At 39.4% G+C, this 25,252-nt stretch overlaps 1 protein-coding gene across 1 annotated transcript; it reads left to right on the forward strand.

Moving 5' to 3' along the window:
* The first annotated feature begins 1,108 nt into the window (after window positions 1-1,108).
* On the forward strand, window positions 1,109-24,639 carry RND2 (Rho family GTPase 2). The gene is made up of 5 exons (XM_026720943.2): window positions 1,109-1,556; window positions 2,649-2,736; window positions 19,909-20,018; window positions 21,166-21,300; window positions 23,895-24,639. The coding sequence occupies exons 1-5, from the start codon at window positions 1,455-1,457 to the stop codon at window positions 24,141-24,143; spliced, it is 684 nt and encodes a 227-aa protein (XP_026576728.1). The 5' UTR covers window positions 1,109-1,454; the 3' UTR covers window positions 24,144-24,639.
* The last annotated feature ends 613 nt before the right edge of the window (window positions 24,640-25,252 follow it).

Genomic DNA, 25,252 nt, shown 5'->3' on the forward strand with positions numbered 1-25,252 from the left:
GGTGATGAAAGTGGATATACAAATGATGGCCAAAATAACAACTTGAAGGATATCCCACCAGATATACGAAACAAACTGTCTGGTATTATTTTAAAAATCAAAAGGGAAATACAAATTATAAACCATAATTATAAATTATAAACCAAGCAAGTGATCTAGATAACTTTTTTTATTCGGTTTACAAAAGAGGCTTGTTAAAGACCTGAATAATTCAGTGCAATGAAATAAACGAAATCAAATCCAACAAAAATATTTGATTTAAAGAATAGATTAAGATTTTAAAAAATAAAAGAAAGGAATACAAAGAGAGTTTATTTGATTGAGATATGTTGCTACTTTTGGTAACCCTTTATGCATTTTCTGTTGACACCAGAACTGAAAAGATTATGTTTATGGGTTTGTTTGTAGATAAGAAATGGGATTGTATTATTAGAGGGGCAAAAGGAGTCACTAAATTTATTTATGCTTGGGATGATAATTGTAAATCACTTCTTTCCATATATTTTTCTCTTTGCTATAATCTTTCTTTTCTCTTTGTTTTCCTTTTTCTCTTTTACTTTTTACTCTCTTTTTCTTTGCTTTCTTTATCCTAGGTTTAAAATAGATTTTACCATTAGAATAAAAATTGTAATGCAAGTATATGTTAATTAATAATGCTATTATTATTATTATCCTATCCTTATTATCCTATCTATTCTCTGTGCTGTGTTGCGCTATAGAATACAACATTTTAGCAAGAAATTATTTCGAGTGTCTAATTCATTCCTGTAATATTTGCCTCTATGTTTAGATTTTTTTTAGTAGGGTTTTTTTTAGCGTGAAACAGTTTGCAGGAATAAAATGAGGGATGCAAAAGTACAGAATGGAAGAAACATAACGAAAATAGTTATTCTTCCTGCCCCGTCAAAAGAGTAAAACTCCTGGAGTCCCTTCAAATAAGGCAGAATTATGAAGGCATTTAAATTCGTAGTCCGTTTGTTTACCCCTTAGTAAGTTCAGCACGGTTAATAAAGAAACCGAAAAAAGTCCCCCTTCCAAATTATAAAATAATTTAAATGTAGTTCAGAACAGCATGCAAAATCATCATTAATTTTTCCGAGCTGGAAAGTTACTTTTGAACTTTTCGAGCGACGTTTTCGAGCTGCCAGAAATCTCCACGCACATCTCCCGCGCAAACCTTGATGCGTCTCAGACAGAAGCAAAAAGCTCCCCCTGGCGGCAGAGCCGATGGTTGAACCTCTGGCTGAACCAGGATCAGCGAGCACTGGGGCCCGGGAGGGCGGAGTCGGGGGTGCGGCATAAGAAGCCGGAAAGCGGCGTCGGTAGCCGGTTGCTGGGATTGAGAAGGCAGGAGAGCGAGCGACGAGCTGCGATGCTTTGGGACCGGTCGGGCTAGCAGGTAGCGTGTTGTGTGCGGGTCCGTCATTCATTCAGCAGCGGGGACACCGGCCGTCATGGAGAATCAGCTATCGCACTGCAAAATCGTGGTGGTTGGCGACAGCCAGTGCGGCAAGACAGCGTTGCTGCATGTTTTCGCCAAGGACGCCTATCCTGAGGTAGGAGAACCGGGGCAAGGGGGGAGGAGTGCAGGCAGCCCGGGATGGAGGAACCACAGGGGAGCTTGAAGGAGAGTGAGGGGAGCGTCCGAAAGGATGGGGCGAAAGGGCTCCATCCAAAGGGACCACGCTGCGGAGGTCAAATGGTGGACCGAGAAAGTGGATTCAGCGGGAAGCAATGGAAGTGAGTGAGGGCGACTGACTGGGTGTGCAGGTGGCGGGTGGAGAGTGCTCTTGGCGCGGGGCTGAGGTGGGCATGGACCCTAGTCCCACCCGGAAGATCCAGCGGCGAGGCTGAGCATACACGAGCCCAACAATCACGGCTACTTTATGGAGGACACCGCAAGCTGCAGGGTTACAGTTCATGCAGGGGACAGAGATTGAAAACCCGGTTTCTAGGTAGACTGTGACATTGGGAAGGCAAAGCAAAAGAGGGAAGTAATGGGTGAAACGGGCAGAAGAAAAAGTAGAGTCATGGAAAGTAGAGTCATGGATTCGTGGGGAAGGAAGGAGGTTCAAGGGCAGTTTCTGGTGGAGGCTGATATGAAGGACAGGAATCAGATCTGCTCAAGGAAAATAAGGGAATTTAAAATTTTGAAAATTAGGAAACTAAGGCTGGAAAAGGGTCATTTGATAATATAGCAATGGGTCCCATTCTGTGAATAATGATGAGGACTGAAAAAACAGCCTTGGTCTCTTCAGGGAGCTCTAAAAATCTAGTATCAGTTCCCAGCCCTCCTACAGGACTGCTTCTAAGCAGTTGCTTTCATCCTGGGGTAACTCGTGAGTAAGCAAACTGCTGCCTCAAGGAAGTTTGGATTACTGCTTCCATCAGCTTCATGTAGCAAAGGAGCCTTGACAATATTAGTCCAGCACATCTGGAGGGCATGGAGGGTGTTGCTTATACCTACATTTTGTCACCTTAGCCAAGGCCTGTTTGTATCATATAAAGAACAGAATGGCCGGAATGGCTGCTTTTGAGAGAAGTCTGAAGAGTGTGGACAATGATGGAAATAAACTCCCACTTCTATGAGTCCTGTATCTGATTCTTGATATGCATTCTAATCCCATTTTTTTGTCCATTACCTGCAGAATTATGTCCCTACTGTATTTGAGAACTACACAGCCAGTTTTGAGATTGAGAAGCAGCGCATTGAGCTTAACATGTGGGATACTTCAGGTAAGTGAGGAGTTATCTTTGAAAAGACTGGAGTTTAAACTCCAGCTGAAATAGCCATTAGAAGTTGGCGCCTTGGAAAATATACACAAGGGAATTCTACCAGCTTGTATTCTTTCTCCCTCCCTCCCTTTCCTCCCCCACCCCTCAAAATAGCTCCCTTTTTTCCAACCACAACAGTGCTGAAAAGTAGACTGGGTAGAGTGAAAATGACTGGCTATGGGTAAACTTGAATCTGGGTCTCCCAGTGCCAGACTCAATACTATACTTTTTATTATTTCTTTGTGATTTAAATATATGCATCTTCAGTTATAACACAGGAAGTGAGAGTGAGCAATTATTCTGATTCATACATTATACCAAGCCTTATTTAATCATAACTTGTTAAATAAATTGAAGTAGCTGGGTTTCCTTGACATTTCCTTTCATTGCCCAAACCAATAAAACCAGATTATGGCTTGGTGTGAATCTTGGCAAGGAATCTTAACCTTCCCCCCAGTAATAATATTGTTAAGTGGATAATGACTGTACTTGGAAAATATAAATAAAACCCTTACTCCCTAGTTAAAGTTATTTGGTGAATAAGGCAGGTGCTTTACATGTATTACACATCAGTTCAACTTTGCCAGACTTCTGACAAAGTTCTGCTTGCATACAAGTGTATCTGCATTGTCAGTAAAGTCAATGGGGCACCCACCATCTTGAATTTCATCCTTTCCCACAAAACTAGAATTTGAAATACACAAACACACATTTTCTTTCAATGTTAGCTGGTTTTCCTGATTCTCAGTTTCACAAAGCTATTAGAACCAGATTTGGTAGTATGTGGGCGGAATTGGGGGATGGGTTTCCTATATGATTATGTTCCCCATACACAAAGAGTAAAAACTGCTCTAGTAGCCCCAGTCCTTACATCTTTCTCTTTATGCCACTTTCTGCCATGGCTGATGATCAAGGTGATTGGAGAGGGGCTCAGAGTGAGGCCACACAAGAAGAAAAAGGAAAAGCTGCTTTGGATCCAGGAGCAGTCCTCACTCCTGGGAGAAAGGCCCAGTGCCTATCTTCTCTTGTCTCCAGAAAGGAAAGGCTTTCTTTGGCTACTGTTTCAGAAACTGCTCTCCTAAGGAATTTCTTGGGCTCATGTTGGCTGCTTTTCAGTGTTGCCTTTTATTTTGAACACTCCTCCCCGCCAGCTTTCTGCATGATTCCTCAGACTTCAAGAAAAAATTTTCTGCTTTGGCTCAGGTTGCAAACAGCAGGTGTGGTGCTGTGATCATGATGAGGTGTGGGATAAACATGGCTGAGGCTGGTTGGGGAGGAGGGGAAGAAGGATTATCTGACTATTTGGGGCTCCCTTATTCTGTCTTGGCTGCGTTAACTTTACAGCCTCATGATTGGCACTGCCAGACCCTTCCCTTGGCAAAGGTCTCGCTTTGTTGGCTTGTGTGAAGGGATCTGTTGTATGCAGCGCAGCTGTGGCAAAATTGCTGGTGGCTTCTTAGTAAGCTGTAGAAAACCTCTTCTGTCTAAGAAGTGAAAAGGACGTCTCTTCCTTTAGCTGTGGACAGAGGAAGCAAGCAAACAATTCTTTTGCTGTGAGAGGCCAGAGCAGTACACAAAATGATAACAATGCTTCAGCATCTCCTAATGAACAGAAATTCCAGCATTCTGCAAGGCTGAGAAACATTCAAGGCTAACAACGGAGCTTTGCTATGGAACTATAGCTTCAGTTTTGGCAGCCTGACGGAGTAAAAACAGCCATCAGACTGCTTAGTAATGATAGTGAATCCAGCTAGACGCGCCAGAAATTTGTGGAGGGTGGATCTGATGCATTTATTATCCAGAAAAGCTGACCATAGAAAGCTATGCCCAGTAATAAGAACTGGTTACAGACAAGTAAGAAGTAGGATTGAATCTGGCTGGCATAAAAAGCTGCTTGATTTCCTGCAAGGCAATCGGGCAACTTGAACACTGAGGTCCACATATGCAAATATCTATTCCTGTCACCAAGTGTTATTGAACTGAGCCTTCATTTCAGGGACAATTTGTCATTAGCCCAGGAGGATCTGCTGAAAACAAAAGCAATGTGAAAGTACCCCAATCCTGCCTGGAGTTTTAAGATGGACAAGTCTTCAATTCTGGTCAAACATGGCATTTGTTGGAGAAAATGGAAAGTCTCTGTATTAGTTCCCTCTTCCCTTTTGAAAATCCTTTTGCAATAATTGACCAGGTACACTTCTGAGTTCATAAACTACCAAGAACATTCTGTAGAGGATCTTGCTGCTATTGGCTAATTTAGCCTTTCCAAACTTGGTGTGCTCCAGATATGTTGGACGCAATTTCCAGGTTGAAAATGATTATCCAGTACCAGCATTATTAAAAAATGCAATGTTGGGATTTGTACTAGCTATTCCAATTCTTTACTGTTTTAAAAGGACCTTGAATGCAAAATTCTTTTCAAGGTGAAATAATTATAACTACATCTACTACTGCATTTAGAGCCAGTTTTAAAGTTCTCTATTCAAGTGAACCTTTTCCAGGAATGTTCTATATTTTCATTTCTAAATGAAATGTGCTGGATCTAATGTCTACCTTAAACTACAGTTTTAGGGTTTTTTTGAATCTGTCTCTCCAGTTAATGGTGGAACTGACTTCTGTTAGTTGCCAAGGGAAAAATAAAAATAAATCTAGTAGTACACATTCCAACTAACAAGTTTTTATAAGAGTCATTCACTTTCATAAACCACTCACTTCATTAGATGCATGGAGTGACTTGACCAATGTATGATTTAAATTGGGGGGAGGTGGTAAGATGATATTTTATAAGTATTTGTAACCTGTATTACAGGTAACATATCTGCATAACCAACATGTCCCCCCACCCCTGCATCACCCCAATTTAAATCCCATATGAGCCTAGCCAAAAAAAGTGTTATCAGACTTCCGAATTTTGGCTAACATGGGTCTCCTCCTACAGTACTAAGAGAATGGCTTTCTGTCCATATTCAGTTGTTCACATAGTATTTCATATTTTTCTGATAATTGCAGTCAGTTATCCCTTCACATGTTTAATGTGAGAAGCTTCCCTGACAACATATGGCTCTGAACTGTGGCTTTTATGTGACTATATTATAGGCCAGGGACTGAACTGGAGGTGATGTCACTTATTAATTTCCTCTAGCTTCTTGTAGCTTTTAACTTCTAGGTTGGCTCTTTAGTGAAGCATGTGCTCATTTTTCTTCTGTCACACATCCCAGTTTTATTAGATGAATTTCCCCCAACTTAAATGTTTTTCCAGAAGCATTAGGCTGCAACACTCCTAACCTCCAGTCTGTGGACCTCTTTTCCCTTAAGCCTCTTCTCCATGAAGAATATCAAGGTGCACTGCTATTGGTTTTCTGGCAGTGATTTAATAGCCACGTTAAGCTTAAACTGTGGGGCAACAGGGCATTTCATAATGGCTGTTGACTACATTGAATGTTGCTGCAAAGATTTGTCACATCCAAATACCTTTCTTATACGACTTTTGCACTTCTTCTAGACTCTCTGTCTCCAGCTATGTTTTTCTGAGTCTGCAGGATGGTCAGATTAGATTTTATCTGCTGCACATGTGAGGGTCATGATGGCTCTCTATTTCATGTTTATGGTCATGACCATCCCAGGACCATTTAATGTCTAATAACTTTTAGGTTCTTATAAAGCCCTGTGACCGACAGACTGTCCTGTTGCATATGAACCAACAGTGAATATAAAAATATCCTTTGGCCTAAGGTGCTGCTTAAATATTTGGTGTTCTTAATCTGGAGGTTTTGCATCTTGAAATAAGCCTCTCCCACTCAACAGCCCACACAGAGAGAGAGAAAGACAGACAGACAGACCTTCAGGCACTGCATCTTGCAAGATATTCTAGTATTATATCCAGATGTGCACATTGGTTTAGTACAAATCACTTTGAAGTACAATAAAAGTTAAAAAGGATGTAGGTCTTTGGATGATGTGATTGGGGTTCCAGGCATTTTGTTTATATGCACTCTTGATTGTAGGTCTGCTTTTCCATAGGCAAGTTGCTTTGGTAATATTTGGAACACATGATGAGGCAGATATATTTCTCTTGGCCTCTGCAGTAATATATTGAGACCCTATATGCCCTTGCGAGTTGGTTGACGCTCGAAGGCTGAAGTGTTAAGCAACATCCATGGTTTACCTTTAAGAAATTAGTATTGATTCCCCTTGCCTCCTATTGTGCTTTCTCATATTTGCTCTACTCATTAAAATTTGAAGTTTGGAAATGACAATAATTATATCCCGGATCATGTCCTTTAAATTCTGCTGAAAGGCTATAGAGTTTAATACATTTTTTGGCTTGAGCTAGAATTATAGTGCCATTTATCTCATTTCATGAAATATTCTCTCAAATTGAGCGTGGCTTAGAAAACATTCACAAGAGCCTTAGAAGATGGAAATGGTTCTTACTAAGCTTAGTGCATGTTTCAATTTATAATCTGATTTTAAACAAAAAGGAAAGTATGGTATGATATAGTAAGTCTCTGATCTTTTTGGGTGTGGACCCCATTGGAATTTTGAGAATATATTATAAATTATCAGGCAAAAAGCTAATGGGCAAACCTGACTCTTCACAAAATTATGGCTATGTGGGACATTGCTGATTGCAATCTACCAATTTAACTTGTTCTCTCTGCTATTCTCTCTCCAGCTACTGAATCGGCTGCTCCCTATTAATCCTGCTTTATTTTGCCATTTTCTGGAAAGGGGAAATATACCTCCAAAATACATTACTGTGCACTCATTGTTTTGATTTCCTAAGAATTTTGACGCTCAGAGTTATCCTTGAAAATAAAGATAATGTTGTTAGCTGGTACTCTGCTTTGCAAAATGCCAGCTTTCCATTTCTAAAAAAATATGGGGATTTTTTTTCTTTTCAAAAAGTATGCTTTCAAAAGAAGGGTGATCACCACAGGAGACTTTCAGACCGAGTAAGTCACCTCCCAGTGCCATGTTGGGGACCCCAGTACCATTTGGCAATCTACCATTGAGGTTATTATTTATGTTGACTTCCATGTTTCTTCAGAATCCAAAACTGTTGGTTCCATAACAATTATAGTTATGAGGAGCATTAAGAGTGTAGAAGTATTGCATGAAATATGTCCTTTACCCAAGATCAGTGCTAGTAGATCTCAGAAAACTGTCTTCTGATCTTAGGGTAATGTGATATCAAACATTTATTTTGGGTTCAGTTGATAGTAGATAGTCACCATGGGAAATAAGGGCAAACATCACGTTAATGTATGTTGAAAATATAAATGGGGCCACAAACATAATAGTGCTGATAGAAACTGAGAAATGGTTTGGATAGGAGTCAAAAATAAATTGGTTCTTACCTCTACATTTTGACTGCAGAGGGAGGAATGTATCTTGCAGTTTTGCATACATTGTACAAACTATAAGCCTTGATGCCTCAAATAATTAGATTCACATATTGTGCCAAGGCAATGTTTCTCAACCTTAGCAATTTTAAAGTGTCTGGACTTCAACTCTCAGGATTCCTCTCAGCCAGCATGATAAAGTATAGAATAGTTTATTATGTTGCTCTAAATGTAATATATACATGAATCTGATGAATAATTCATGTTAGAGCACTAAACCATTGGATGAAGCTTGTTTTTTTGTTACTGTCGCTCAGTGTAATGAACAAACAAGGAAGCATGTGGTTTCATTGTTTACTCCTATCTTGTTTAAGAAAGGAATCTAACAAGGAATCATTTAAGAGTGATTTTGTGTATACACAAGATTCTCTGACTAATTCAATTAATCTTGATTAAAACAAATTATGGTGTAGATGATAAAAAGCAAGTTTCTTCAGTCTGGGGTCACAGCCATGGAATAGAGTGGGAAGGGTAATGATATGATGTGATCAATGTATACCTGTGAATAGGAAGGTTGGGATTTTTCAGAATTTTTGGATTCGTAGAGGGAAGGGGAGAAAGAGGACAGTGTTAAGTATCATAACAAGTTTACAAAATGTAATACATGTTTCCTAGCTAAACACAATGGAGAATCATGCCAGCATATTTTGGTGATGTCAAAATTAAAGCTTTGAAAGGTATGTGTGCATGTATGTATGCATGTACTATTACTCTCATTTCTGTAATTTTTAATTGGGCAAACCAGTGCATCCTAGGGTATCAATTTTTGAACCAAGGTACCTCAAGTGGGTTAACATAAAGAATATGTTCAAAATCTGGGACCCATGAATTCAGTGGAGTTGAAATTTTGCAAATTTTATAAAACAGTTTATAATACAAAATGTCATGAAACATTTTGTGCACACATTCCTATGCAGATGTTTGATTGTGTTAAACAGTCCAACATGGGCTATTTTCAAGGCAGATAGACCTCTGAATACTTCCTGACTTTTCTAATGAAGAGTGCTGCACATTGGAAGTTCTATCATTGCTGAAGGCATTGAGGAATCTGGTAAGAAAATATCTCTGAAATGATAAGCCAAGTCATATTTGTTCATGTGTGTGTGTGTTCCAGTGCCTGAATAAAAAAATCAACTGATACGTGCAGAAGATGTGTGTGTTCTGATTTACCATGATGTGTGAACTCAACCAATATAAAACAAACTAAATCATACCTTCTGCCTGAAGGAAGTTGCACAGAAATCTGGCAGTCTGATAAATTGGGAACAGGAAAGCCAAAGATTTAGAAGTGAAAAAAAATACAGTGGGACCTTGTTTCCAGTAAGGTTAGGTTGAGAACAAATAGTTTAAGTTAAAGATATAACAGAAATGAATTTTCAAGGTTTTTCATGCTGGGAATTATAGGACAAATTAGATACAAGTTAAATAGATAGTTTTTATCAATAAAGGAGAATATTTGCAGCTCGAGGATGACACGAGGGGTCCTTGGTGCTGTCTGAGCTTGCTTGTTTTCTTGCAAACATTTCATTACCCTAACTTGGTAATATTGCCAGTGCTAGTAAGGAGTGCTGTTTGCTGTCAGTTTATCTTTAGTTTCTATCTTTCTGTGTCTTTTTCAACTAGATACATTTCTACCAGCATACCATACTAGGTATTCAGAGAATTGATATACTGGAAATGGTTTTTTAAACCTTTCTCTGATAAAAATTATTTCACTATTTATTATTATCCCGGGAAGATATTAATGGTGATGTTGGTATGAGCAGAGAATAACTTTTCCTGTGCAGTGGAGAGGTGATCTTGATTCACTCTGTACTTCTTTTTTAGAAAGGGGAAAAACAGGAATGTTAAATGTTAAATCAGGCCTTGTAAACCTTAGTTTGGCCTACAGAGGCCTGGCCTGCTGGAGGTGATAGTTGTCTTTGACTCAGAGGATAAAGAAAGAAGGTAAATGCTATCTTTTATTTAAAGCATTTGGTATACGATTATGCAAACTTTCAAACTTTACTGTGGAATGTTTCTTCTGGCATGAATTGGTAATGCTATTTCCTCTCAGGGTTTTTTTAAACCACTTTAGGAGAGCACAGTGGAAAAATGAAATTATATTTGCATCTTTTCTCAGGCTAATAGTTTCATTCTATTTGCAAAGAGAGTCAGGATGGTTACAGTTGCCATATTACAGTATTAAATCACTGTGCCTGACCAATCTCTCTTCAGTTTTTTTTTGAAGTATATAACAAGCTGCTGACTGGGTAGGAGATTTTTTGAAAAATGCTAGACTTTGTTTTTCTTTGTGCCCTTCAGAGATTGGTGAAAAATTCTAGGCAGAGGGGGAAAAATTGATTTCTGCCTTCGCTCTATTTTTCTTTCTAGAGAATGTATGTGGCTGTTGAAATTGTTTGGATAAGTTCCTTATTGAAGGATACTAACCCAAGGAGAAGTGAAAGCAGAGGGGAATAATGCTGTTTTTCTCAAAAGAAGCAGTGGTTCTGAAAAGCATTTTATTGGGATCTAGCCAAGAAAGGGGGAATATCTTAAAAACAAAGTAAATGTTCCAATGCTACTTTTCAGCCCGAAATCTAAATGAAGCACTTCGTTTGAGAGGAGTAAGTGAAGTATGGCTTCTTTAGGATAACAATCCTCCCATCAGCTTACATACAATATAGATTGTAAATAAAATTGCAATAAATGTATTTCTCTCTCATTTCTCAAGATCAAAGCTATGTTTTAGAGATACTTGGATATGTAGCCTATCAGGTTGGAAAATTTTATTTTCAAGTGTACAGTTTTTATTCTTCATGTTTTAGAAATTAAGTATTCAGTAAGAAAACTAAAAGAAGTGCAGATTTTAAGTGATGGGATAAAATTGTGAGCAAACTTTACAACAATCTAATCTATTTTGATGAACTGTGCTTCTGAGCAACATGGAATTGTAAAAGAGTCTGTTGGTGCATGCTACTTTGTTTTACTGGATTTAGCACACACACCCCGACTTTAGCTGGCTCTGGGTTGTTTATATTTTAAAAGTAAAAAACAATATTGTAAAGTGAAGGAAAAAATATGTACAACCAAAAAAAGAAGCCCTAGTACATCAAAAGAACAATAATAGAGGCTCAACCTCCACCTTAGCTCCAGGCCTGGGAGCAAAGCCAGATTTTCAAAGATCTTCTGAACAGCTGCAAAGTGGGAATAGGAACTGTACAATCTTTTGGGAGAAATGCTATTCCAGAGGGTAGTACCATAACAGTGAGCGTGCTTTTTAAGTCTTAAAGATGACATTATTTAATTGAATGGACCTGCACATGCCCATTCTGCCTGATCTTATAGAGTGAGCTGACACCATGGGAGATAGGTAATCTCTCAAATTATGAAGCCCATTGGTAGCTTTATAGACAAATTGCATCTGGAGGCTAATTGGTAACACAACCATCACTGCCATAGCCCAACCACCATGCTGCATTCTAGGGAAGCTCCACATTCAGCAATGTGAATTGACTAGAACAGGGAAATTGTCTGAAGAGCCTCCCACTTTAGGAATGGGTGCAACTGAGTCCCTTGATAGACCTGTGCAAAAGCCCTTCTGGCTTTAGCTTCTCTGAGCAGAAGCCGAGAGCCCTCAATGATTCCCATATTGCATACCAGCTCAAATGGGAAAGTGCATTCCCATTTAAGACCAAAAATGAATAATTCCCAGTTCCAGGAGACACAAATAGCCACAGCCACACAGTTTGCTATGATTGAGCCTGAGTCTGTTCTTTCCTATTCAGACTCAAACAGCCTCCAGACATCGACAGTCACCTGATGGCTGGAGTTGAGATCTGCAATTAAGTATGATCTGCATACTGATGATTCTGGATGCCAAGCCAATAGATGGCCTCATCCAGCAGTTTCATATAGATGTTAAATAGGAAGAGAAAGGCGCATCAAGACTTGAGGCATCCCATAAATGAGGGGCATATCTCTCCATCAACAATGAATGGAATAGCCCCAGAAGAAAGAGATAAATCAACACAATATGGTGTCCCCCATCTTCACAGCTGCTGCAGAAGGATGCCATGATGTATGTTAGTAAAAGTCATTGAGAGATCAAGAAGAATAAGAATGAATGCATACTACCCCATCTTGGCTCCACCAAAGTCTCAACAGTCCAAGGCCGGACTGTGGGAAGGACCACAGCATGCATACCCAATAACAAAGAGCACAACAGCATAGCAGCAAACCAGTCTTTAATCTTCAGTCCGAGCCTTGGTATACAAAGTTAGCAAAGTTAGCGCTGGGAGCTTCCACCTCCCAGAGTGCTTTATAAGTCAGGGACTATACCCTCATGCGGTCCATCCACCCACACACACAGCAGTCACCCAACATCTGGTACCAGCCTTCCCTTCCTTCCAGCAACTTCTGGAGCCATGTTTCAGCTCCTCGCACTGTCCGCAGCAACAACAGTACCTTCTTGCCCATCTAAGCGGCCAGCTGATGAGCGATCAGCTGGCCAGCACACTCCAGGTGCCCCGGACTTCTCGCAGCAGCAGCCTTCCCTCCTGACCGGAGCGCTGATCCATAGGCGATTGGGTGTTGAGTACCCTCAGCCTCACCCGATGTTCCTGTGGCTCCCTCAGCTTTGAGTGGCTGCCTCACTGGCTGATTTTGGACCCCCAGGTAGGGGAAGCCCCGAATACGGACTCGACACAAAGATTATCAACAAATGCAAGCAATACTCTTTCTGTGCTGTAATGCGATTTGAAACCTATCTGAAACAAGTATAATCTACTTCCTTTGCAATTGCCATCTAACCATCTTAACCTTATCTTAAAGGAAAGATCAGAGACTGGATGATGTCTAGAATTGTTGAGTCTATTGATGGTTTGTTGGAGAAAGGATACATTGCAATCTCCTTCAAAGCAGGAGGAATTACCTCTTTTCCCCAAACATCATTCCATGGATGCAACTATATGTTACCTCCTTACCAGCAAAAAGGATCTGAATTCAAGAGTCAAATAGCTGAAGCACCTGATTCATTTCATTGGGAATCACAGATTCCAGTTCATCCCAGATAATTTCGCAAGACTATGCCCCAGGCTTATCAAATGGGCTGTCCAATCAGAGTATTTCTGAGTAGATCTTATCAATCATATCTATCAGATAGTATGAATGTACTTTACATTTCACACGGTGCTCTGAAAATATTCCTGAAATCACACCTGTCCAGCAAAAAACAAATCATCTTCAAAAAGACTGCCAGACAACTGTCCATGAATGTGATAAAGGTAGAGAAATAGTGTTTTGCTGCTCTTAATATCACAAGGCAATCCTGAATGTGACAACTTACTTGTGTTGGATTGGGTTTACATGGGCAGAAATCTGCTTTCTGTGTTATTAGAATGGGACATGATGATGTTGGTTAGTCTAAGTCTTTATAGCACCTTGGGGCTACGTGCATAGCATAGGCTGAGAAAGAACTTCAGTGGTCAGGAATCAGATGATGCTAATTTGTTTTTCCACTGTACAATGCAACTTTTAAAGCATTGAAAACTGGTTGGAGTTGAGAACTGGTTGGAGTTCTTCAACTTGGGTTGAAGAAGCTGAAATGCTGTTTTTCCTGAGAACTAGTAAAATGAGGAAACACAAAGAAGCAAGGAGACCATCCCTAGTCACAGATCAATAGCTGTCTTTCTATTTAAAAAAACTTTTGGACAGATGGGTCAATCTAGGTCTGTCTGCTTTAGATCCTGTTTGTGAGGTGGAGGTTAATGTAATGCTTCAAATTTAGATTATATGAAATTGTTATAGAATACCCCTTGCCATCAAATAATCACAGTCAACTATTATATGTGAAAGTGGAGTCTTAGAATCATAGTTCTCAGGCAAGTTCTGTCTCAGAAGAAATTAACCAGCAGCTAAAACATCTTTATTTAGAAAAGCATTTTGGATCCTTTAAAAAAAAAACCTCCAAACATGGAGAAAAAAATTGCTACTGGAATTCTTTCTCATTGGACTGCCCACTTTTGGGCCAAAAGCATTTAGCTTCGAGCATGAGAACCTTCAGTATCTGATAAAAGATCCACTGCATTTAGGATGGGGCAGGCATCAAGGTCACTGAAGAATACTCTGGAGATTAAAGAGCCATATATGCATTTCTATGGGAGGAAGAAGTCTGATGTTGCTTATTCTTTAGTCTTCAAAGTGACAGCTTAAAGGCTGGCATTCTGAGAAGGAGAAATAGTAAAAAGCTATATTATAAACTACAAACAAAGCTATTTGCTGGAATGAAAGAAATGAAAGAAAAGAGCTGGATACCAGACACCCATGTCCTATTTATTTTTGGACCCTTTTTCTATCTTTGACTTCATCTCCTGCAGCTAAAAGTTGATGTGACAAACCAACTCTCAATTCACTTTTGCTAGTGACAACCCTGCATAGCCATGGGCTATAAAAACAAAGTGTAAATGAACAGTGATGATATTTTTTAGCCAAGCACATATTAACAAGAGCTTTTCCTGGTTGTTTTCCCCTGGATAAAAATGGGAGTTTTCTTGCATGAAGGGTTGCCATGACATTACTGGGGAAATCTTAGAATGATTTTTGAAATCCGACCAACTGACTGTGATTGGTCATGCTACAATGCATCTTCTCTGAGGTCTGAGGCCTAGGTGAATCCTCTGTTGCTTTTGTTCACGGGGAGGAAGGAAGTCTGCTAAAGTTGTCAGTCCTGAACCAAGCCGGGCTATATCCCCTGCACAGCTGTCTTACTAGTAGAAACTGACAGGTGAATTTTTCTACAATGACATATTTGTATAGGGAAAAACTTTCTTGCTGATTCCTGTCAGTTGAGCATCCTGGGAAGTCTACGTTTGGCAGTGGCAGGCCAAAAAATTGCCTGGTTCCCACTTTGACTTGTAGGCCTCACTTTTTTAAGGTAGAGATTTTGTAGTGGGGTGTTAGTACCCTTAAAGAGCTGGATGGCTCTTTTTCCAGGGATGGATGGGGGTGGGGAGGGAGGGAGGAAAATTTTTGAACACATACCTCTCTCTCTCTCACCTCTCTGCCAAAATACCTAGTGATAAAATACTTATTGAATATAGGAAGAGAAGTAAACTTTTCTCCTCCTTTGCTTTTGCCTCCTCTTATGTGTTTCTTTGCTAGTTGAAGGTTCCTTTATGTCAGGGGTCCCCAAACTTGGCAACTTTAAGACTTCTGAACTTCAGCTTCCAGAATTCTCCAGCCAGAATTCTGGGAGTTGAAGTCCACAAGCCTTAAAGTTGCCAAGCTTGGAGACCTCTGTTTTATGTAGTTCTTCAGTCACTGCCTTGCAAATTTCTCTCTTTTTAACCATCATGCTAACAGACAGTTTTAACACCATGTTAATCCTTTGACTCTAAAACTAGACTTAATGAAATAGCTAATTTAGCATCCTGGAAATTTGCTGTTTGAGAAATTAAATTTCTGTACTTTAAGGTTATGAAGAAGGTTATGGATAGTGGTTGGTGAAAAGAGGGACAGGAAAACTACATGGTCCTGGAGGATGATAGCATTCATTTAAATTAACAGATGAAATTGTACCAAATTTGTGCTTAATTTCAACATTGTAATAAGACTGGGCTTTTATGTATCAGAACTTACTGGTTTTGTTTAGCATTATATGTATTGCAGCCTGTTTGGGAAACTAGAGAGTGTGGGTTTTTTTTTAAAGTAAGGGCAACTTCTGTAAGATATTAAAGTGAGATTCTTCTGAATTTGACATCTTACAAGGATAAGCTATAGCTATACCCTGCAAAAGTAAATCTATATTTAGTGTGTATGCAAGGACAATTGCAGGGGAGCATAAAAGAAACCAAGATGGCAGTCATGCCCGTACAACAGAGATTCTGCCTTCTTTATGTGGTTGCTTTTTACATCCATGTAAAAAAAGGGGGCATTCAATCGGCCCTCTCTCTCGACCTTTTTATGTAGCAATCTGGTCCCTCACAGAACCCCTTTGTATGGATACCTGCCCAACAAACCAGTAAGCCAATTTAGTAATTTAAGGACATATTGATATGGGTGCAATGGTGGGTTAGGGTCCTATATCAAAAGGAAAAAAGCACTAATCACCCACTATTTTATTTCTCACAATTTATACAGACCCAAAGGCATTGTTGCAAGTAGAGGTTATATCTAAAGCTTGGATTTTGTTTTTTAATTGGCTAGCTTCTTATGTTTTAAAAGAAAACTACCTTGAAAATAAATTAGTAGATAAGAGCATGGTAGATACCACTGGCTGTGTTGGAAGATACATTACTGTCTTCTATAGCCACCCTGAAGACCCAACATATATGACTAAAGCTGTCTAAAATTTAATGGGAGATGCATAGTCCTATTCCTCTTTAAATTATAATATTCCAGCATGTGAAAGAGGAACACATCTGGCCCTGAGTTTTTAAAAATCAAGCATTGATCTTTTTTTTTTTTTTAAGATGAAAATTTATGTTTGTTATTTGCAGTTGCAGCTTAGTCAAGGAAATGTTTGTTTCTCTTGAGGGGAACAATGTTCTGTTGATGAAGGGGTGTTATGCAGCCTTGATCAAAACATTTATGCTGGCGAGCAAAGCTTATAAATACCTGATGTTTTTATTTTAGGACAGCTCATGCAGATTTATGACTGTTTAATATTGAAGTAATTGGGAATTAATAATTCAGATTTTAAGACTATTACCATTTTATTTTTAGAGGACATATTGGCTGGTTCATTGTTGATATCACTTCATTAAAAACATAAGAGTTTGGATGGGAACTTGATCAAACAGAAGGCATAATTACTTTAATGCAGAAAGAGCAAGGCTGAATAGAAATTACGGAGATACTTAGAATTTTTGGGTTCTGTAGAAATATTGTAATTCATTCCCAGAAATATAAAAATCCATTTTAAGATAGAATAACTTCTAAGATTTCTTTTTAAGTTGTGATGGCTTATAGCTTTTCTGTTTCACAGTTGGTAAAAATTATATCCAGTAGGAGGGAGGACTGATACTGATTTTATTTTTGATAGGATGAAGGAGGCTGTGTGGAGCAAAACCAGTATTAAATCATTCTATCTAATTCTAACTCTCCACTCCTGCCAAATTTATATTTTGTATGAAATTCCGTTTTAACACCCTTGTCTTCAGAAGTGTTGCTATGGACTATTTGATGTAATTTGTGCGTTCTCATTTCTTGTGATTGCAGTGTGAAAAGAAGGGCCTTAAAAACAGTTTGTTCCTTGTAATCTATTTTATCCAGCAGCATCCTTTATCTGATAGATGTTATAGAGCAAAAACAAGTTGTTTGAGAAAGGTACACATTTTAAGAAATCCATTGTAACTATGAAAGAATAAAATGTAGCAAAAGATTATGCAAAAACATAATCTTTACATAGGATCAGGACAAACAGGAAGTCTTAGCATGAAAAAGATTATAATCTTAGCACCATCTACTCTTAAAGTTATTTAATTTTAAGACAATTATGGAGAAACTTAGTAGTCCAGGTCATAATTGTCCCAAAAATGCCCCCAAAAAAAGGCAATTGGACTCCCCCCTTGTGGACCTTTAGCTTCTTATCCAAGAAACTTCTTCAGCTTTAATTTTAAAACATAATTTTTAATGGAACAATTTCTGATTTAGGATGAGCTCAATCCTTGTCTTATCCCATATTATCATTTTTTAATGTATAATTATTTGAAAAAAATCAATAGTTTCCGTTTGCCTTTTGGTGCAATTGCTATTGGAGAAGGTACAAGTACGGTGAAGACACTGCTTTTATCTTTAGCTTAGTCACTTTCATGATTCTGTACGATGGGGATTGCAAGTCAGGCCCAAAACAAGTGCATTCAGGTTGCATGGGTCAAGAGTATCACCCCAACCCTCATTTGCACTCCAAGTTTTGAAGCTGTTCCATCTGTCATGATTCCTGGTTTGCCAAATATTTGGCTCCATCTGTTAATGACATCTGGTTCCACCTGCCATTAGCTGCCATGCCCCATTAATGCTGTTAGGCATCTGCCATCACTGACTGACCTCATCTGCAACCAGTAGAAACCCATTTGAGTAAAGCTTAATGGCTTTCCCTAAATACTGATCTCGGTGCATGGCGGTGATTACATCTCACATAGGGTCTGCAAACGTTTGTGACTCCCTCTTTTTTCTCTGAAGTCATTTGTTCCCTACTGTGCCCCAGTCTTCCTAATCATATCCCTTACAGGCGGATGCTGGAATTACACATGGTAAATTTACTAGATCTTTTAATTAGATTGGGAAAGATCTCTGGTTTGTTTGGTTTTTTTGCTCCCGCTTTCCCTGATGGCTTCAGGAAAATTCAAATGGCTGTATTTCTTTAGATATTGGGGTCTCTTTCTCAGGCTTCCACTTAAGGTTCTGGGCTGCATCTGAGATGAGTGTGCAGTTTTTATTGTTGTTCGGTTGCATCTCAGTGGAATACATAATTGCAATCAATTAATTTATGACCTCTGCTGTATGTGTTTATTCTGTATGGCATGCTGAAGGGAAAGTGATGAATCCATTTTGAGCTATTTGCCCTTTTTCTAAACAGACAACCTGCTTTTTCCCTGTCATCCAGTCTATGAACACTATAAATTACGTACGTGACACATGGAATTTGCAGAGCATTTAATAATGTTTTATCAATACCCTCACAACCCCATCAAATTGACTGTTCTCATTTTACAGAAACAGAATTGCTGTTATCTAAGCCCCTAGCATGTTGATTGTAGAAAGGGAAATGAGAAGCTAGGAAGAAGTACAAAATAGCCCAGCAAATATGAGAATTTAAGAGGCTTCCCATCTTCATTCCCAGTCGTAAACCTGGCAGTTTTCAAGACAAAAAAAGCCTATTTGTCTACTTTCCTTTTCTTCCTTCATAACCTTTTTAGGAACCTAGGCAGGAAGTAAGAAGGCTCCCTTTCATTCAAGAGAAATGAAATCTGGATTTTGTTGCCTTTTTCTTGAGTGTTTTGGCCTTTCTACTACCAACTAGATTGCCAGTATTTTAGCTAATGCTGCTAAATGATGCTAGATTTTAATACAGTTGTGAAGGCACCAGGCCAGAAACCGAGAAACACTGAATTTTAACCTGCAAAGGGGCAGCTGGGTGAACTTGAGCCAATCACTCTATCTCTGGCCTAGGAAGGGGACCGTAGCAAGCCATTTCTGAAATCTTGCCAAGGAAACTTCTGGAATTTGCCTAGACAGTCATCAGGAGACAAAAACTGACTTGAAGGTGTGCATACACACATGGACACACACACACTGATGCTAAGGTTGCCAAACATTCATATTCCTGAATATGCAACTCTCAACTTCAAATCTGAATTTTGATACCTAGGATTACATAATGGCCACACCAGTGTTTGGTATGTGTTTATTTCAAATGTTGACTGAGGGTGCAATCCAGAAGGAGAGAGAAACAGCTGGAGCTGAAGATAGAATGAAATGAAATATAGAGAACATTGATAACAAAGGAGACGTAGGGGATGAGGAAGAAGGCAGGCAAGGGAAATCAGAATATGAATGAGGATGAACAGGGTTGGTGAGAGAGAGGGTGTGATATTTCTAAACCTGCCTTTTCTGGCATGTGATTCATGGAACTTTTAAGAAAATGTGATGCTCAGACTGAAAAAAAAAAACCCTACCCTATATGCTATACAACATACAAATATCGTGTTTAGCCATATAATTAAGGTAAAATTGTGTCTTTCTCATGCAGGCTCAACATACTATGACAATGTCCGCCCCCTTGCCTATCCAGATTCAGATGCTGTTCTTATCTGTTTTGACATTAGCCGTCCTGAAACTCTGGACAGTGTCCTTAAAAAGGTGAGGTTGCTAAAAGTGCTACTAAAGGGAAATATGAAGATGTGATGGTAAAGCTAAGAAGAGCTTGTTTTATTTTGGGAAAATAGGTTTGTCTATTGCCTGCAGACAAAGAGGAGCTCTCCTTCAAAAGCACAAGAGTATCACTATAGCTTAAAAATAGTCTATTGCTAGAAACGCTAAGCATCTAATTAATAATGAAAAATTGAAATATTGCAAAATTACCAAAATGTGAAACAGAAATATGAAAAGAGAAAATGCCATTGGAAAAATAGCACTAATAAATCCACTCAAGGAGGATTGCCATAAACTATTTTTGGTAGGTAGGTAGGTAGGTAGGTAGGTAGGCAGACAGACAGACAGACAGACAGACAGACAGACAGACAGACAGACAGAAACATAGATACATAGATACATAGATAGAAACAAAGCATGTCTCTACCTCAAACCTTGTAGTCTAATTTAAGGAAAGCATCCTGAGTTTTTGCACATGTTGACAAATTTTATGTTTCTCATGACCAGAATGGTGGTTCTCTACATCAGATATAGGTAGTCCTTATAGACACTCATTTAGTGACCCTTACTAAAGTTACAACAGCACTGAAAAAAAGTGGCTTACAGAACTGACAGTATCCCTTTGGTCATGTGATCAGAATTCTGGCACTTGGTATCCAGTATGTATTTACAATGGTTGCAGTGTCCCAGGGCCATGTGATTGCCATTTGTGAACCTCCCAACCACTTTCTGACAAACCAAGTCAATGGGGGAAGCCAGGTCTCCTTGACTGCACCACTTAACAGCAATGATTTGTTTAAAAACAATGGCAAAAAAGTAATAACATTAGATGTGACTTAATGTGATTTAATAACAACTTTGTTCAGCAATGGACATTATGGCCCCAGTTGTGGTTGTATGTGGAGGACTATGTGTGTACAGAACCTCGCATCATAGAAATCATTATTATTGTTTTGTTGCTTGTGAAGAGGTCAGGTTCCTAATCATTAGCATCTCCATTTTTGTATTGGAAACATAGGTATGGGGTTAAAAAAAGGTGTGATATGGGCATGAAGTGGGATAATTGAGCCAATGGCCTTGCCTAATTATATTAAATCATTTTTAATTTAACTCTTTATATTTTTCTCTCTTATAGTGGCAGGGAGAGATACAAGAATTCTGCCCTGGTGCCAAAGTAGTTTTGGTGGGCTGCAAACTGGACATGCGCACAGACTTGAATACTTTACGGGAACTCTCCAAACAGCGCCTTATCCCTGTTACACATGAGCAGGTGTTTATTTTGCCTTTATTTAAAGTAATGGGTTACCCTTGGCTAAATCTCAGTTTGTTGCCATGGGGCGAAGGGAGTGAGGCCGCAAGGAACTGACACACATCCCCCATGCACAGATATGTCAGGAAATTTGGGGCTTAATCTGGGCCAATTCTGATAGTAGGTAGGTTTTCTGATAAGATTAATCAGACTGACTCAAGAGATCAGATCATTTTTGTGGTGTCTCTATGGAACAACTTTTCATGAAAGAATTGCCAAGTATTAATTTTCCCCCTAGCTAAATAGTAATAATATAGGTAGTTCTTGACTTACAACAGATTGTTTAGTGACTGTTTAAAGTTACAATGGCACTGAATAAAGTGACTTACAGCCATTTTTAACAATTACAACCTTTGCAGCATCCCCTTGGTTATATGAACAAAATTCAGGTGCTTGGCCACTTGACTCATACTTATGATGGTTGCAATGTCCTGGGATCATGTGGTCACATTTTGCGACCTTCTGACAAGCAAAGTCAGTAAGGAAGCCAGATTCATTTAACAACCGGGTTTCTAACTTATCAGTGATTCACTAAACAACTGTGGTAAGAAATGTAACAAGGGGCAAAACTCACTTAACAAATGTCTCACTTAACAACAGAAATGTTGGGCTCAATTGCAAGTCTTAAGTTGAGGACTACCTGTAATTTGGGCAGCCTAATCTTGCCTTAAGGCATGGATTTTAATTGATGCTGGGCTTTTTTCCATATTTTATATTTTACAGTTCTAATTTTGCTCCATATTTTGATTTGGATTTCTATTGCTTTGGTATTTCAGTGCTTTCATTTTAATTGTGTCCCTTTTCCTTTCCTTTCCTGTCCTGTCCTCTTTCCTTTTGTCTTCTTTTTTTTCTTATTTATCTTGAGGGCCTTTTTAAACATTTAAATACATTATTAAATATATTGAACTACAGTTAATCTCAGAATGAGATGTCCCCCAATGTGGGAGCATGCAGGGTTGAGGTCCAGTACCATGTATTAAAGAGATGCCAGGAGCTGCATTGGATCCCGTCACATGCTTATTTTGCTAATAAGCATGTGATGGGATAAATGCTTAAAATAAGCATGAAGCCAAGGTTGTAAAGGAAAAAAGCAAGTCCTTTCCTGCCTTAATGATTTACACACTTGTGTGCAGTGTAGCAGCATTTGGACAAACCATCTTAATGCCAAAATGATATGTGTGTGATTACATCATTATGCAAATGCCACAATTATGTACAGGTAGTCCTTGATTTATGACCAAAATGGAGCCCAGAATTGCATTTATGTTTAGAAGTTGTGCCGGTGAAGTATGGTCATCATATGACTATGTCCAATTTTACTACCTTTTCTGCAGCAGTTCTTAAGTGAATGTAGTGGTCATAGTCATTATATAAACCCTTTTTTTTTCAATGGGTGTTTCTTGCCAGAAACCAGAAATAAAAACAAGTTTCTGGCAAATAACATGGTAAATCATGGCCACATGATTACAGGATGCTGCAAACTAATTTAGGCTAGTTACTAAGCGCCTAAAACATGATTAAATGACTGCAAGTGGGGGGCAGCTTTCAAAACTTTGAATCCAGGTTGTAAATATCTTTTTTGGATCTGTGGACCAGCTGTCAGTTGAGGACTACCTGTATTTGCATATGACATCTAACAATCTACCTGACTTTAGCTGATATTAGCTGTGATGCTTGCATTACATCATGCTCTCCTTGGGCCTCCCCACAGATGACTATGCACATGTATATTCTGATTATTTTTTTCCCTTTCCCTTTTATGCATATACACAAAAGTGCCTTTTAGCAGTAAATAACTGCAGAGTAGCCTAAAGAACTGATCCACTCTGACTCAAGCAGATGCACAGGCTAAAAACTATTAATAAGTACATCTCCAGCTTTAATTTTAGATGAATTTTGTATTTGCCTGAGCTGGTATGTTCCCTGAATTTCTCTTGATGCCTTTTAAAGCCATACTGCAAATCTGCCTTGCCTTATCTGTGCAGAGGAGCATGGCCCTGAGCATGGCCTCGATGAGTAAAGCCCCGTGTGCATTCAAAAGCTCCCTGAAATAACTGATGCAAAGAGGAGAAAGAAGAAACAACAACGCCCCGATTTGAACGCAACAGAAGGAAGTTCTGGGGCCAGAGGCTCCTTTGCTGCTAATTCCACCAGCAGAATCTTCTGCTCCTTATCCCAGTTGCAACCTTCCAATATGGGAAGCTGGGATAGCTTATTTTTAACCTCCTTTCCCACCTTGGCATTCATAGATCCTAGCATGTTTTGCATCCTCCCTCTTTTAGACGCAGCCCCTCTCGCTCCATTTTTAAAAGACGCTCCTGTGTCCCTTCCTTCAGGAGAAGGACTAAAATTAATTAAAAAGCTGTGATTTAAATGAAACACGTGGAATAACAGTGTCTGGGGAAGTGATAGGTACTTGTCAGAATGTGGGGGAGGAGATGTGAAGTGATTGCAATATAATAAGCAATTACCAGAATGGGGGTGGAGGGGTGGAAGAAAGCAAAAGGCTGTGAGTGAATTCTGGCATAATGCAACAGTGTGTTTTCCCCTTACAGGGCAGCATGCTGGCCCGGCAGTTGGGTGCTGCGGCATATGTAGAATGCTCTTCCAAGGTGTCAGAGAATAGTGTGCGGGATGTTTTCCATGTGACCACACTGGCCTCAATCAATCGGATGCATAAGCACTTCAAGCACAGCAACTCAAAGCGAGGACTGAAGCGGTTTACTCAGATGCCGGGACGGACAGATTTATTGACTGACCCTGAGATCCGTAAAGACCGGGCCAAGAGCTGCTTGGTGATGTGAGGGTGGGCACAACTGCAGAGGGGCTGAAATACAGCACTGCCTGTCCATATCACTTTGGGTAGTAACTGGGAATGGAAGGTCTCTGCACTGATGGCCACATTCCCCAGGATGTAGGTCAGAACAAACTAAGGCCTGTCTAGAAGCTGAGTTGGGAGGGATCTTCCTGAAACTGCAAATACTCAGCACAGTGCAAAAGCATCTAGATGACCCATGGTTGCACAAAACACACACAAAAAATGCTCAGGTTGTAGACATCTTCCAAAGAAAGGAACACTTCCCTGTGAGAAGTACTGGTGGTGATAAATACTTCAAATCTTCTTAAAGGGTTATTATTTCACAATTAGTTTCAAATGTGTAGATGTCCAGACACCCCAAGTGTCTGACACTTTTGGGGGCTGTAGGGTGTGTCACTCAGTCCATGCCCACAGTGTGTGTGCACATGTATATATGTGCTCATGTTTGAGGGCAGTCATGGAATAAAAGAATTGCAGAAGAATCAGAGGAAATTGTGGTCATTTTAGATGAAAAATCAGATCAATTAGGATGAGGCGGATGAGGGCTGATAGTTCTGGGCAACAGTGCACTTGACACTCTGGAGTAACTGGCAGGTCATTTTGTCCCAAAAGTGCTTTTTCAAAAGGCAGCGGGACTTTCTGTTTTTTTTCTTGAGGATGTTCCACATCTGATCCAAGAAACTTCTTCAGTTCTGACTGAAGAGTGGAAACTAGAAGGATTTATATTTATATTCCTTGCAGACATCATGGCACAAGGATGTTGTGCCATGAGGACTGTAATCATTCACCACCATTTCTTCAGAACTAAAGAAGCCTCTTGGATGAGATGTGAAATGTCTTCAATGAAAAACAATGTCCAGTTGCCTTTTGAAAAAGCACCTTTGAGACCACCATGATCTGCATAACTGAGAATCTCCATAGACATTTGACAGGTCACTTCACTACTTGGCACATTTCTGGAAGAGATATTACCAGAGATAATTGCCAAGAAAGTAGCACTTTTGGAAGAGATGGTTTTCATTATCTCTACCAAGGGTGAAATCTAGAAAACTCAACAATTGTGTCCACTGGAGCCTTTGTTTTCAATAATAGCTG

This window comes from Pseudonaja textilis, chromosome Z (assembly GCF_049901715.1).
Source record: "Pseudonaja textilis isolate UNSWEBS1 chromosome Z, rPseTex1.2, whole genome shotgun sequence".
NCBI lineage: Eukaryota > Metazoa > Chordata > Lepidosauria > Squamata > Elapidae > Pseudonaja > Pseudonaja textilis.